The sequence below is a fragment of the Phoxinus phoxinus genome (genome assembly GCF_949152265.1).
Source record: "Phoxinus phoxinus genome assembly, chromosome: 14".
NCBI classification, from domain to species: domain Eukaryota; kingdom Metazoa; phylum Chordata; class Actinopteri; order Cypriniformes; family Leuciscidae; genus Phoxinus; species Phoxinus phoxinus.
The window spans coordinates 8,915,575-8,931,376 of NC_136889.1; the positions used below are offsets into that span (position 1 = coordinate 8,915,575).

General features: G+C 37.0%; 1 protein-coding gene across 7 annotated transcripts in view; it reads right to left on the reverse strand.

Annotated features, from left to right (window-relative positions):
- slc4a11 (solute carrier family 4 member 11) overlaps positions 1 to 15,802 on the reverse strand; it is a 57,692-nt gene that overhangs the window by 23,447 nt on the left and 18,443 nt on the right. For 5 of the 7 annotated variants that reach the window (XM_079634151.1, XM_079634149.1, XM_079634153.1 and 2 more), the window contains exons 3-7: positions 13,885 to 14,007; positions 9,485 to 9,528; positions 7,605 to 7,833; positions 4,201 to 4,233; positions 1,435 to 1,516 (exon numbers count right to left, since the gene is read on the reverse strand). In XM_079634151.1, coding sequence (XP_079490277.1) covers positions 1,435 to 1,516; positions 4,201 to 4,233; positions 7,605 to 7,833; positions 9,485 to 9,528; positions 13,885 to 14,007 — 511 coding nt within the window. The remainder of the gene's footprint in view (positions 1 to 1,434; positions 1,517 to 4,200; positions 4,234 to 7,604; positions 7,834 to 9,484; positions 9,529 to 13,884; positions 14,008 to 15,802) is intronic. The other 2 variants (XM_079634154.1, XM_079634155.1) reach the window with 1 other exon arrangement.

The following is a 15,802-nucleotide window of genomic DNA, read 5'->3' on the forward strand; positions in this document are numbered from 1 at the left end:
GTTTTACTGTTAAAAAATAGCCTTTTTTTCCCCCAAGTAAAAGATCAAATCGGGGGCTATTGATGCTATTTGGCTGTATCCCAGTAGCCATGGGCCAAGTAACACCCCTAGTCAGAACCATGAAGCTCATGTTGGAAGCTGTATACAATGCCCAGTGAAGCGAGACCTAAAGGGATGTGACATTGGCCCTCTTGGGTTGGGTGAAGGCAGGAGGAAACGCCAGGGTGCCTGGGACTCAACTAACTCCTTACAGACAGTTGACGATGCGTCAACAATACAAAGACATCTTAATCTGAGAGAAGGTGACACATTACTTTTAAATGATGACTTATTGTTCAAGGACTTTGTTCCTCCCTGCCACATCATTTCATCCACACAGTAATACTTCAGAATGCACGATTTGACCTGGCTCACCCTTGATTTCTTTCATGGAAACTCTGAAGTCCTCTAACCTGTTTTGTACTGTCTAATATACAGTCACCATATAGTCTCTCAGATCTCACTGGCTACCTTTTGAGGTTACACTGGACACCTAGATCACCTAGCACAGAAGGACATTAAATTAATTTCATATTTATCACAATGGACACAAATATGTCTTAATAATAGGACAGTCAATTGTTAAAAATAAGAAAGTTAAATCAAATTCAGTGTATGCTGAGTAATGATTGCGAATTATTGACTATATTAATATTTTATATATACATATATTTTGCAATAATGTACAGTATATTTTATTTGCTAATTATTTAATACCTTATTACAGATTTGAGGGCATGATTAAAAATGTTAATGTTATAGTATTGTTAAATATTGATATACACTACCCCTTTTTAAAAAGTCTCTTGTTTACCAAGGCTGCAATTATTTTAAAATTGCAAGTAAAAACAGTAGTATTGTGAAATATTATTACAATTTGAACCGTTTTCTATTTTAATAATTTAGAAAATGTAATTCATTTCTGTGATGGGTCATTATCCAGTCTTAAGTGTCACATGACACATTTCCTTCAGAAATCATTTTAATATTGATTTGCTGCTCAAGAAACATTCTTATTATTATCAATGTTGAAAACAGTTGTGCCGTTTAATGTGTTTGTGGACACTGCAATATTTTTCCCCAGGAATCCTTGATGAAAAGAACGTTTAAAAGAACAATATTTATTTTCTTTTGTAACATTGTAAATATATTTACTGGCACTTTTGATCAATTTAATGCATCCTTGCTGAATAAAATTATTGATTTCTTTAAAAAAAATCTTACTAACCTCAAACTTTAGAACAGTAGTGTTTATACTTTAATTAAAAACACAATGTTAAATTGGGATCCCTAGGAAAAATAATTGTTCCTATCTTGTGGCATTTCCTCAGACACCCCAGCTCTAGAAACTCTCCAGGCTCAGAGTTACAGGTAAGACAGATCCAGGTAACTCACAGGATGCAAAGCCAGGACTGCTGGTACTGGATCCCTGTGGCTGTGGCCGTCACACACTGCAGCGTCTCTGACAATAGATGCACTGTGAGGAGAGAAGGCAAGGGGTCAGTCATGACTGGGTGTGCACTACAGACAAGAAAACTAGAAGAAAACATGAAGAAGAAAAACTAAACAATAATTTCAAGTTAACTACAATCTGGATGCCACTTCAAAAGTACTGCACATCAAGTGCGAACGGAGCATGAAGAACAGTAGTGAGACTGCTCACGAGTTCGACACCAAGATTAAGTCAACTGACTTTCACTGTATATGGTGACACACACACACACACACACACACACACACACACACACACACACACACACACACACACACACACACACACACACACACACACACACACACACAAAACAAACAAGAGGATGTGAATAGATGGAGGGACTGGTAATAATCATCTCCATGAAAAGGCTAATGCATATCAAGAACAGAAGCAGAAGCTCACCAGAGGACAATACACATCACTGCAGCCAGCGTGAGTGACAATGAAGACCTTTCCAAGAACACCACCAAATGTTTAATTCAAATTAATCAATCTGTGTGTCTATGTATGCACCCTCTCTCTCGTATGTGTGAGCTGTCCAGCATATTAACAACAAGCAGTGTGAATGCATGTAAGTGTGCTTGTGTGTATATGCCAAATGTGAGTTGTTCAGTATGACTAGCAAAAACAATATGTGTATGTGAGTGTATGTGTCTATGTAAGTGTGTGTGTGTGTGTGTGTGTGTGTGTGTGTGTGTGTGTGTGTGTGTGTGTGTGTGTGTGTGTGTGTGTGTGTGTGTGTGTGTGTGTGTGTGTGTGTGTGTGTGTGTGTGTGTGTGTGCTGTTTAGCAGGCAGGATGGATGTCTCTGGCACACAGTCACACTGTCTCATCAATAAGACATCACACACTCACACCGTGGACAGATGGGTATCACCATGACAACACACTCAGCACCATCGAGAAATAGACAGGAAGAGAGGAAGAATGAGAAGGAGAGGAAAAGATAGGGAAACGTATCAATGGAGCAATAGAGGGCAATATGAACTGTTGAATTGGCATGGGGACAAACAGCTCAGGTAATTGTGTACTTGATGTTTTCGTTAATTTTTTTACAATGATGTACAACGATGTATGTTGTGCCCGGCCATAAAGGCATACACTTATGACATATTAAACATTAAACAACAAGATTATTTTATTATTTATACAAAAACAGAATTTTTTTTGAAAATGTTTCAACATTTTTTGCCATTACATTTCTAAGACAGCACTTGCTTGTTGTGTCACAACTTGAGAGGACAGTTGGTATGAGAGTGGTAAGATATTTTAATACTGTCTCTGATGCAAACCTCTGCAGAATCAGTGCAAACGGACAGTTTAATGTAAACTCAACAACAATCAGGATAATTATAGGTAACTAAAACAAATTATTTTTGTTACTTGTTTATGAAAGAAAAAGAAAAAATAACTTTTTAATTTCAGGTAGTTACAAAAGCAACATTTATCATTTTCATTTAGTTTACCTTGATGTATAACTTGTCTTAAACACTGACACTAAAACTGAAATAAAAATTAATAGAAAATAAATAGTCCTTTAAAAAAAAAAACACTAATAAAAATGACAAAAAATACACGACAAAATTCCTAAACCTTTACATTTATATTTAAAAACAGAAAATACAAAAACCAAAACCAATTCAAAATAGTAAAACAAACTATAATAGTATCTCAATGATACTAAAATAACAGTCAACAACTTGTCACAAAAATATTAACAGACTTCCTTGTGTGGCATTTTACTCGCTTTAAAATGCTTTAGAAGCTATTATATTATAATCTTTACCTCTATCTTTGATGACATTTAGTATTATAATATTTATGATGTTATGATTTTATATATGATATATATATATATATATAAACTGTCATGATGCATTATAAATTAGATGTTTATCATTACTTTGGTCAATTTAGTGAGTAACACTATGGAAAATATGTTGTGGTTATTTAATTATTTATTACTGTATTTTTAGCCTTTCAGAACAAATATAGTACTGAGATGTATACTGAATATTAACTGATTTAACAAATAAACTGTTCAGCTATATCGTCCACTCCTGGAATACACACATTAACATTCAGGCAATCATCTAGTCCAACCCTACCTCACCCTTTCTGATAACTGCCTGAGGCCTGGACATCAGGATGAAATGAGATGCTTTTATTCACACACTCTAAAGACTTTTCCTCAAGAAATTAAAAAGTATTTTCACTCCGTGTGTGTATGTGTGTGTGTGTGCTGCATAAATATTATGCAGAAAAGACATCAGAATGACAGTGGACTTTTTCAATCACAACAGTGGAATCCATGCACAGCCAATCAGCCGAATGGCAATGAGGCAGGAATGAGAGAGAGACGATGATACAGCCCAATCTAACACACCACCACGGGGAAGGAAATCACTCTGTATTCAGCATCAGCTCTTTTAAAACAACACCAAATCTTGTCATTTCAAATGTGTGGATACTGGTTTCGAATTGGATTGTGTCACTGCATCAACTGGAAAATGCAGTAAATTGATGGATCTGAATAAGAAAACAGAGACCCGCGTGTCTGTTGGACTAATGGTACATGTCAATCACATCCAGTGGAAACACCAGCACTCAGGGAAAAACACACATGAGTTGTGTATAATATACCACATCTGATCATATCATTCTTACCGTCGTCATAGAAAATGAAATTCTGCGACCTGTCTGTGCGAGAGAATCAGAGACAAAACAGACCCACACACACACACACACAAACACACACAGAAACGGAGTTCAGCTTGGAAAGGAAAGAGTTAAAGTTAGGCTGAGCACAGAAACACATGTTATGAACCCTAAAAGCAAGCAGAAAGAGTGAAATGTCTCTCAGACACAAATTCAGATAACCCACCACCCACACAGACACACCAAACCTCCCTCTCTCACTAATTGGGGCTGGGTTGTCAGGCAGATGCTCAGGTCTCTTTACTCAGATGAAATATGATTTTTCTCCACATTTCATTGTGCTTGCATCTTAGCTGAATGAGATCTGTATACCCATTTCATTCTAATTTGATCTTCAAGACTGATAGACGTTAGGTTGCATGTGCAAGTGTACGTGTGTTTGTATTAAATGCCTGACGCGTCCACATACAATCAATGCACTCACAATTAGATCCCATTCATGGATTCTCATCCAAATTATCATACATTATCATATTCATGACATTCACATTTCATAATCCAATCACACATCAGTTCATTTGCATGTTCCCAGGCTCATATCATTAATATGATTCTCGCACACATGTGAGCTATGTATCCTAGCAACAGAGGGACAAGAGAGAATGTATCATCCTTAGACTTCAAAAAAAAAAAAAATCAACTACCCATAATTTACATTTCACCATTCACACAATCCGGCAGTGTCCGGGCACAAATTAGGTGCAATGTTAGTCCGGATCAGAGTGGCGGTACAGTAAAGTCTGGGCTTAATTGGTGCCCAGGATAACGAGTTATATTCTGTGTGTATTCAGTGTGAATTTGGCAATGATGATAAGAACACAGAGATTACTTGTGAGCCGCAAACGATCAATACAATCCAAAAAAAGCATGCTGTCAACTTGTGAAAATCTCAGAGGGAAATGACACATTCATGCAGCCCGATAGATTTACATGCCGCTGTGTGATTATATACGTCGTGTTGTCAAGACTATTTCATTTATTAGAGTGAATTTTATTTGAAGAAATCCTTGAGAAAAACTCAGACAAGTATCAGATGAATCTGTGAGCAACAAGTACACATCTAATCATCAGGACAGAAAATAACTGATTGTCTAGTGGTGAGAATTATCAGGGGTGATAAACAAAGACGTTCAATTATATCATATAATAAGGCAACCTGTGTTCTAAGTGAAAGGTTTCATTTACCCTCATCTCTCAAAAGAGATGACAAAGAAAATGTACTCGCTGTAAATAGAGGGGTTTTAAACGTGTATAAATCAAGAGATGAGCGTTCATCTTGCCAAAAACACTCTCATTGTAGTCACCTGCATGATTTAAAATACACTATATAGACAAAATTGGGATACCTAAACATGGGACTGTACACCAACAGGGACTGTAATTACATTGCATTCTAAATACATAGATATTAATATAGAGTTGATCCTCCCTTTACAGTTATAACAGCTTCCACTCTTCAGTGAAGGCTTTCTACAAGATTTTGTTTCTGTGGGAATTTTTGCCCATTCATCCAGTAAAGCAGGCACTGATGTTGGACAAGAAAGCCTGGCTCGCAGTCTCCATTCCAGTTCAGTCCAAATGTGTTTGATGGCGTTGAGGTCATGGGTATGTGTGGGCCAGTCAACACCAAACAAATCCAACCATGTCTTATGGACCTTGCTTTGTGCACTGAGGCACAGTCATGCTGGAATAGAAAAAGGTATTCCCCAAACTCTTCCCACAAAAACTTTAGAATAAAGACACTCATATTACTTATGAATCGAAACAGAGCAAACCGCAATATGGGGGAATAAGTCCCACCTATAAATAAAGGAGCCAATTGCCATTTGGTAAAGTTATCGCATCCCCACAGCTGCAGCTCCAGTTGCTCTAGAATCAGTCAAAGTTCTGAGACAAGCGGACTGTACATGCGTTTTGGCTCGTCTAACCTATTAGATGGATGCTATTGAACGCTATTTGAGCAGTTAACGTTCTCCTGGCAAGATTTTTTTCCCCTCTCTCCCCTTTCTCGTCTCTGTCTCTCCTTATCCTTGCGCCTGTTTTTCTCTTTCCCCGTCTGCCCTTAAAAAAAACCCTCCTCCCCCCGGAGGGCAGAGCACAGTCTCATTAACACTCACGCCACCGGCCTTCGCTCCGTTCCCACTGCTCTCGGCCCCTTCCTGCTTGCCACATATATTTTCTGTGGAAGTCTCAGTAGTACCAACATTTTTTTCTTCCAAATGCAATGATACGGTGTTCTACCTTCCTGTCAACATATGTATTTCCATACTTCTGTGCGCCCTGCTCGCACAGACATCACATGTTATCAGCGCGTTCCGTAAGGCTATGCAGAATTGTAGACAGTCACCGAGCGCTGCAAACAAACAGGAGCCGCCTTTACAGTTCCTCCTGAACCAAAACAACGAGCTTGTGCTGCGTTCATGCCATGTTGTAACCGTCATAAAGAGATGGCAACCCGTGATGCTCTACCCGGAGCTGTTCACGTCCTCAGACTCGGATTTATGCGTTTCTATGTTAACACTATTAACAACAAAATAAATCTGCAGCAGTCAGGTGGTACAAGTAAGAGCTCTGTAAGTAGTTTACGTTCATTACTATTGTAATGTTATGTGCTTTGAGATATGAGGTAATTTAACACATCGTGTGACGCTTTGCAGACTCTGCTGTGTTTTCATGTGTTTTGAAGGAGGCACTCTGAAAATCTAATGCTTTCAAAGCTAATTTGCTATTGCTAGCCCCTCCTAAATTACCTACCCTACCTTTAACTATTCAATATTTTCAATTATCTTATGTACTCAATATTGAATTATACATTCATTTGTACTTATTTATATTTCATAGATATTGTATTTTTCTTCCAGCCGCTCCTGCCTCAAAGCTCTTTAAACCCTCAGTTTAACTTTTGTGATTCGTCTCTATTTTATTCAACTCCATCTGGGAAGACTTGACCATTCCAGAGAGTCTAATGTGTGAATGACTGGACAGAAGAGTGTTATTATTACCTGACTTCCCTTTATGGGGTTATTCAGAGCAAGGCATCTTTCTGACACATCCTAGAGTGAGTTTCAAAGCTATTGGGTCAGCAGGGATGGAAATGGACTTAATTATTGCTGAAACTTATTTTTCCTTCGGTCTCTGCACAGTTCCCTCTGTTACTCATTCTTCAGACCCTTTTTTATGTAAAATCTGTATTATGATTTATAAAGCAATTTAAATTAAAATAACATTGACTAACGTCAAACTGTTGTGCTTATATCCTTTGAGGTGTCAGTCAAATCAACTCTCTGAGGTACTGAGCAACCTTTCATAAGCTTTTCATGAAATAGCACACAAATAGAAACAAACAAACTCACCATTGACTTCCTGTGACCCAGCATCTGTGAAGAGGGAGCTCATGATCTCCTCGAAGTTGCAGCCGGGCTCAGCGGTGTGAGGGTCCTGAGAGACGTGTCGGAGCATTGTCTTTAACACATCATCTAGAGAGGTCTCGTCCTCATGCAGCAGAATACTGGCCCTCTCCAGAAACCCATCCAGATCCCTGTGAGCTCGCACTTCCTCCTCGAAGTTCATCAGCTTCACATACTGAGAGAACACATAGAGGAACATGCAAGCAATTCTAAAAATGTCTACAAAGGACACATGTATACAAATTTCTTATATTCACATATTAAACAGGGTTCCGAAATTTAGAACAATGACTTTTAATCATTTGAGAATGCTGGATACCATATATATATATATATATATATATATATATATATATATATATTTTATATATGTATATACAATAATGTATTGTCTTTGACTGCATCACTAAAAAAGAAATGACTCAAAAGAACGATTCACTCAAAACATTGCACATCACTATTGCTTGTGACTAAGTATTACTCTACACAAAAATAATTTCTAGCAGCTGTTCTATTTTACAGCTCAACATCATTTGAAACAGTTTATTCATTATAGAAATGTTCATGATCCTAGAAAAAAGCTAATTAAAAATGTCCTTATAGGTTCAGGTTATCCAAGATCTTAGAAACACTTATTAAAACAATAAGCCATGGCAAACTGCATTATATTTTATATGTATAAATCAGATATTGTACATATAATGAGGTTCAAAAAGTCTGAGAAATACTTAATGGTAATTTATTACCATATTATTAATTACAAATTAAATTGTCAGCATAACAGTTTGTGCAAATAGTTTAAAAAAAAACAGTAAACTAATATGAATTTAAGAATACTGTAGTATTAAGTAAAACCTAATGATTGTGTTATCCAGTATGATCTGTTTTTGCTCTGTAAAAAAATAAAAATAAAATAACTTTCTTCTTTGAATGCTTAAATGAAAAAAAAAAACAGATTTTAAAAGTGGTCTCAGACTCCTGGGCCTGACTAGACATCAAAATAGAATTCAATTTATGTGCAGTCACAGGTGTGCATGTCACTTCAGACAGTGACTATGCATTTAATAATATATGTTTGGCATGTGGATGTAATGAGCAGTGTTGGGGGTAACGCATTACAAGTAATGTGAGTTACGTAATCAGGTTACTTTTTTCAAGCAATTCGTAAATTAACGCATTACTTTTAATTTTACAACAAAATATTATTTACTAATTTCACTTGCATCAAATTTGCAAATCAAATTCAGTATTTATCAAAATAAATAAAAACAGTGAAATGCAAATTCTTTTACGCAAAAAAACTAAACTAAAATAATTTATGTAAAATTTTGTTAAATTACACAAATATACTTTAATGTATTTAATCTCAATTTAGTAAGCAATGTCTTTGCTGCTGACCTTTGATGATCAAATTTAACCATACTGATAAGCAAAAATGACTTCAGATAAACCTCACATTTGTGTTTAATTTTTTTTATTGGTGAAAAAAGAGTTGAACCCTCTTTTCCTATTTTTTCTGTAATCCAGAATGGCAGCACAGCTGAAATGTTTGTTTGAGCTGCACCCTCAACTGTACAGGCATGAATTTGCATTTCCTTTAGCCTGAGGCTTATTAATTTCCCTTCTGGTGTGAAACAGCCTTTATATTTACCATAAATAAATACAAATTGTTATTAAAAACCAAACAATCAAGCCCAGCCCAGATAAAATAAACTAACGCAAAAGTAACATAATTACTTTCCATAAAAAGTAACTAAGTAATGCAGTTAGTTACCTTTTACTTTTAAAATAAACTTTCCCCAACCGTGGTAATGAAAAAGTCTCACCCTTCGAGACGTGTTAAGCAGCACACAGCCATGGACATCAGATTCTGTAGGAAAGAGAGAATGGGAAAGCCTAAGGGGAGAATGCTGTGTGCCAAAACAACAACCATCATAATAAAGCAGCTTTTAAGAACAACTGGTTTCAGAGAAAACACTCTAATAGCATAAAAGTGTTTTTAAAAAAAACAGCAACAGTGAACATAAAATCCATCTGCATCAGAGAGCCCCTATTGTGATCTCCTCAATATAACTCAACACCACAAATATCTGCTATGAAATGAGTTCAGTTCCTGAATATAAAACAAAATATCACTCCCACAACACTGTTTATTAGTAAACACCAAATACATCACAGCATACTCCATGGATCACGAGCATCATCCAAACTTTGAAGGGGATAAACTCGTGTACACGCATGTGTTCCCGTGTCCCTGCCTGTCCTTTATTTGCTTAATTCATGTTTGGTATTGTCCTCAGGTTTGCAGGTTCAGCTTGCAACCCTCACATGATGGCTGCATGCTAAGTCTTCCTCCATGTAGAGATTATATAAAACAGACAGCCTTTATCAAATAGAAATCCCTCAGTTCTGTGCGCGTGGCCTGCAAGAAGTCCTGCCTCTGGAAAGAGATATTCAGGGCAGGCAGGATTACCACGACCCACGGCTGACTCCTCCACTGCCTCAGCTCCAAGATTAAACAGCCCCTCGGATGGGTTTGGGATTAAAAGGGGGAAATTGAGAATAAAAGCACCACTTTAAAAGGACAACTTTGGGTTTTAATAAGAGGTAAGTCTATGTGTTAACCTAATAAGGTTATATAACCTCTCTGAAAACCTTTTAATGGCTTACAGTCACTATGTGAAACAGGTTCTTTTATTCTCTCCTCTTCAATCCTTCTGTCACTTTTCCAGTTGTCATCTGTATGTTCAGATGTTTACGAGTACGCAATATACATTTAACAATTATGTGAGGTCATCTCATGTTGAACTGGAATGCACCGCAATATCTGAGCACCCAATTAAAGCTCAGTGAGTTGCTTGCTGGGTATAAAACTCAAAACCACTGTATTAACATGAGATAAAAGGCAGCATTAATTGAGCTCAAACTACACTGGTGCAAACCCTAATCCAAAGAGAATTCAGCAATTAGCCAGTTCTCAAAACCACATCCAATCAAAACAGCATCAATGATTTGCCGGAGGCTGTTAATAGTCGGACATATGCTCACCCCCGTGGTCTTCTGAAAGGAGGAGGCAAAGCTCCTCTCTGTGTTTACTTTAGTCTAATATAAATTCATGTTTTATTGAAGTTTACATAGTTTATTAGTTTGTGTGTGGAAAATTTGGAAATTTAACTTATAATAGGGACTATCAACAAGCAAAACCAAACTCTGAAATAATTGTATATATATTTGTTATTTACATTCAAAAGTTGGGTCAGATCAGAAAGATTTTTTGTGTTTTTTAAATAAATCTCTTATGTTCACCAAGGCTGCATTTATTTGATCAAAAATAAAAGAGTAATTTTTTAAAACATTGTTACCAATTTAAATGTAAAATAACTTTTCTATTCATGTATAACTAATAAAAATGTTTTTTTATTTCTGTAATAGCTGAGCTGAATTTTCAGCATCATTAGTGTCTTCAGTGTCACATGATCCTTCAGAAATCATTCTAAAATATGCTGATTTGGTGCAAAAGAAATTTATTTTTTATCAATGTGAAAAAGAGGTTTGATACATTCCCAGATTTTTTCAATGAACAGAATGTTCAAAAGAACAACCTTATTTTGAAACATAAATCTTTCGTAACATTATAAATGTCTATCCTGACACTTGATCAATTTATTGCATTTTTGCTGAATAAAAGGAATGATTTCTCTTAAAAAAAATCCCAAGACCCACTTTTTTGTGTATAGCACATTTACTGTATATTGCGGTATATACTATTAAAGTACATTTTAACAAATAATGTGAAGAAGGTTGTGGGCATGGTGGTGAATTTTTAATTTTTACCAAGCTGTGTAGTCACTAAAAACTCACTTACAGATCATTCCTTGTTTCAAGTCATTTTGATCTGAATGCAACAGAAAGTGGCCATGGCAGAGTGGATGAGCTGTTATTTTGGCCATTATTTCATCCATTCAGTTCACTATTCTCCCATCACATTTACGGTATGCTATAGGACTTCAACAAGAGCACAACAGGTTCAAAGGAGGCCAAAGAGATGCCGCCTCCTTCTAAAACTCTATTGATTGGTGTGGGACCAGAAAACCAGTGGTTTAGACACCATTTGAATTCATATTAGGTAATATTAGTTTTATTTTTGTAGTGTGTAATTATTTCAACTCTGCCTCACCCCCAGCAATCAAGCAGCATTAAAAACCCAGCAGTTTGCTAAATAACGTGCCTGAGTGTTTGGTCCAGCCAATTGCTGAAATCAGGGGAATTATAACTTAAAACGAAATGTTTGGAGGCCATGGTTTATAAATATTCAAACACACACGTACACACACACACATGCATCCTACACAGTTCAAGCTCTTAGCAGTGTCAGAGGAGTGGAATTTGGTTTTAATCTAGACAAGTGCTGACGGCTTGTGCTCGAAGGATGACAGAACATCAGACCGGATGAGACAACGTGTGAACAAACCCCACCCATCCTAATGTGAGCCCACCAAATGCACAGCAGGAGTCACTTACGCAGAAAAAAGAATTGAAAACAGAACTAACTGTATTTGAGTAAACAGAGAGAGAACATATCCTTGTCTGATTCTGGGTCACCTGTCTACTGATATCACTGAAGCTGTGCTCACTTTCAACAGCAGCAGCAGCGCGTTAGGGCAAATAGCAACCCTAACAATAGATTTGTTACATCATCCATAGGAAATTATAAAGTTTAAATGTTTTCTGTTTCCAAAACAGTAAATGAAGCAAACATCTTTAATAGGGCTATATTGTAACATATTTTTCTACTTGAAGTCCAATTATAATGTTAGTTGAGCTTTCTTGCACCAAAAACAGTTCTAGTTTTACATGGCTATTTTCCAGCCTCTTTCTGGTGCTTATTAAATAGTATATTTTTGCTACTGCAACTATAAATCTTCTAATATTTAAAAGATTTGTGATCAGATAACCAGAGTTGTACACTTTTGTTGTTCATTGGGAAAGGTTAAGTTGAATAGGCGGTGATATTTAAACATGGGTAAAATTATGTATATATAAATGTTATGCTATATTTATATACATATATAAATGTCAACAATCAACCTTCAAGCATATGATTCATTGGTACCTAAGTACTTTAAAGTTTGTGTAAACACACCTTTTTTCAGATGCGGCTCACATTCATTGTATGGGTTTAGAAGAGATTACAAGAGCTCTGTTCGGACAGGACTAGTTTTATCTGAGGATGTTAGCTAAATTAGCATTTCACAGACACATTTTGTGATTTTAATCCTTTCTGTGTGTTTTTTCTCTCTCACACTGCTGTAAAAATTACCCGGCAAATTGCCTACTTGTTTTTTTTGGCTAATTCAGTCCACTGAGAATTGTAATCCCATGTCTTTGACTGTGGTATATTATTATTTCTCCTCATTTATTTTGACCTTTGTTAAATACTGTAAATCAAGGGTGCCCGATCCTGTTCCAGGAGATCCACACCTTCATGCAAAGTTCAGCTCCAACCCTGATCAAACACAACTGAATCAGCTAATGAAGGACTTCAGAAGCACTTGTGTTAGGTCAGGGTTTGGTAGATATAGGTATAGGTAAATAAATATCCAGGAACAGGACTGGGTACCCCTGATGTAAATAAATTTTTAGTTGTGCTGCCTGGTGAACCTTCATTATGGGTTTAGACAAATGTATTGACAACTTTCTGGGAAAATGTCAGTTGGTGGTTCCAGTACTGCTGGCATCCCATCTGATTTAAAATGAGAGTTAAATCAATAAACAGCAACATTTATATATACAAAAAAAAAAAAAAAAAAAAAAAAAACAGAAAGAAAAACTTCAATTTACAAAATTACAAAAAATAGATTTTTCCTTGCGGACTTGAAATGATGTTTCTCAGGGTTTTCATAGCAATTATTTGGGTTGCATATGAGTAAATTAAAATGCATATTTTTTTCCAATTGTCACCTTTGATTACATTTTCCTGTAGAGACTGAAGACAGAAAGAGAAGACTTGTGTGGTTTTGAGTGACAACAGGTGACCTGTCACCGTGTGTGGGTTTGGTGGTGGTGGTGGGGGGGGGGTGCCTCGACATAATCACAGCACACCTGAGACTGTTGCCGTGGCGACAGGTGACCTGCTAACCCTGAGCATCTCCAGAGCTAATCAACAGCTCTGGGTCTAACTGCCATCCCACCCTGAACTCGCTCACAAACACACAAATTCACTGACCTGTTCCTCCTTGGTGTGTCTGGTTGCCGTAGAGATGAATGTCATCTCCTGATGGGATGGGAGAGTCCTGGCCCTCCTCTCGCTCCTCGCTCCCCTCCTCATGTTCTTCTCTCTCCCTCTGCTCTAAGAGGGAGACACACACACACACAACAGCCTCAATCTATATACACTTTTAAACGCATATTATATTTTTATACTCTTTTAAACACACACACACACACAACAGCCTCAATCTATATACACTTTTAAACGCATATTATATTTTTATACTCTTTTAAACACACACACACACACACACACACACACACACACACACACACACACACACACACACACACACACACACACACACACACACACACACACACACACACACACACACACAGCCTCTATCTATATGTATTTTTAACATGTTTTTATACAGACACAGACAAACACACAACAGCCTCAGTCTATATACACACTGACATCACAATATGTAATTGTAAAATACTGTCAAATGTATGCATTTTGAAAGTAAAACTGTCACAGTGTCTGGTGGTTCCCTGAGTTTAACATTAGAGGTCTCAGTTTTCACGGTGTCTAGGCATTTTCACTACACTTCCCATAATCCTGTCTGTCACTGATTGTTCATTTCCTTCAGCTGTCTCTCGTCACCTTGTTTGCACTTGTGTATTTATACCCTGTCTGTTTCAGTGTTTGTCACGGAGTCCTTGTATATTGTCCCCACACTTCTGTTGTGCTTTGAGCCTGTTTCCCTGTCGTTTGTTTATTTTTATGTTTGGATTGCTTACATGGTATTTGACCCCTGCCTGGACTGATCGTGAGTACGGATTACTCAATAAATATCATTGCGTTTGGATCTCTAATTCCCTGTGTGTGCGTGTCGTGACAAAAACCTGAATTACTCTATAATTTATAATTTACATCCAATTATTATTATGGTAATTATTAGTACAATTTAAGGTAAAAAGCAGAATTTGGTACTTTAAGTAGCTTGGTATATTAACATTATATCACTTAATGATATATAAGGGTATACGTTGTGGCTGAAGCTGTGATTTATCCACACATGGCAGCTCGTTATTGTTCTCGGTTCTCTGGCTGAATGTGGCATGTGAGTGGCTATCGGTTCCATATCTTTCTCTTCATCTATTCATTTATTCACTAATCCTTCCCTCTATTATTCTCTATGTAAAGCTGAAGAGGAGAGGGGGCTGTTAATCCATGTGTGCTCATTGACTCTACCGCCTTGGACCTACGGTGAGCGGGCGAGAGGATATTCCTCTCCCCGACGACGGCGCTCCCCTTTTTTCCCTTTTCTCGCTCGCTCTTTCAAGCTCAAAGCACCGTGGTTGATCATATTCATAAGTGTTTGATTCGCTGAGAGCCTATTCATGAACATATTAACTCATTTATTGAAAATACCCCCCATACTTTGTTATAATTACATGTGTATAAACAAGAGCCCCTTGAATTGAACTAAGAGAGAGAGAGAGAGAGAGAGAGAGAGAGAGAGAGAGAGAGAGAGAGAGAGAAAGAGATGACATAAACAGTGATTTCAGAAATGACATAATGAGATAATACTTGAGATATCTGAACATGCCACAAGCTTTACTTGCACTAACACATTTTATGCATTTTATTTGACAGACAGCATTATCCAGCCACAAGACGAGAGACACTTTTTTGCTGTGATTTTGCTTTAATTCAGCAGAACAGGATTAAGAAAACTTGTCTCTCTTTGACGCTGATGAGAAATTCAGAAATGTTACAATTTGAATATTCCTGCAAGTCAGAAATGAGGGCATGCTTTAAATATTGTAGGAAGGAGTTTCCTTCTGCCTGTGTTTTACTCCCAACTCTACCTTCACACCTCTCCTCCCAGCCATGTGCTGAACAAACGAACACACACGAA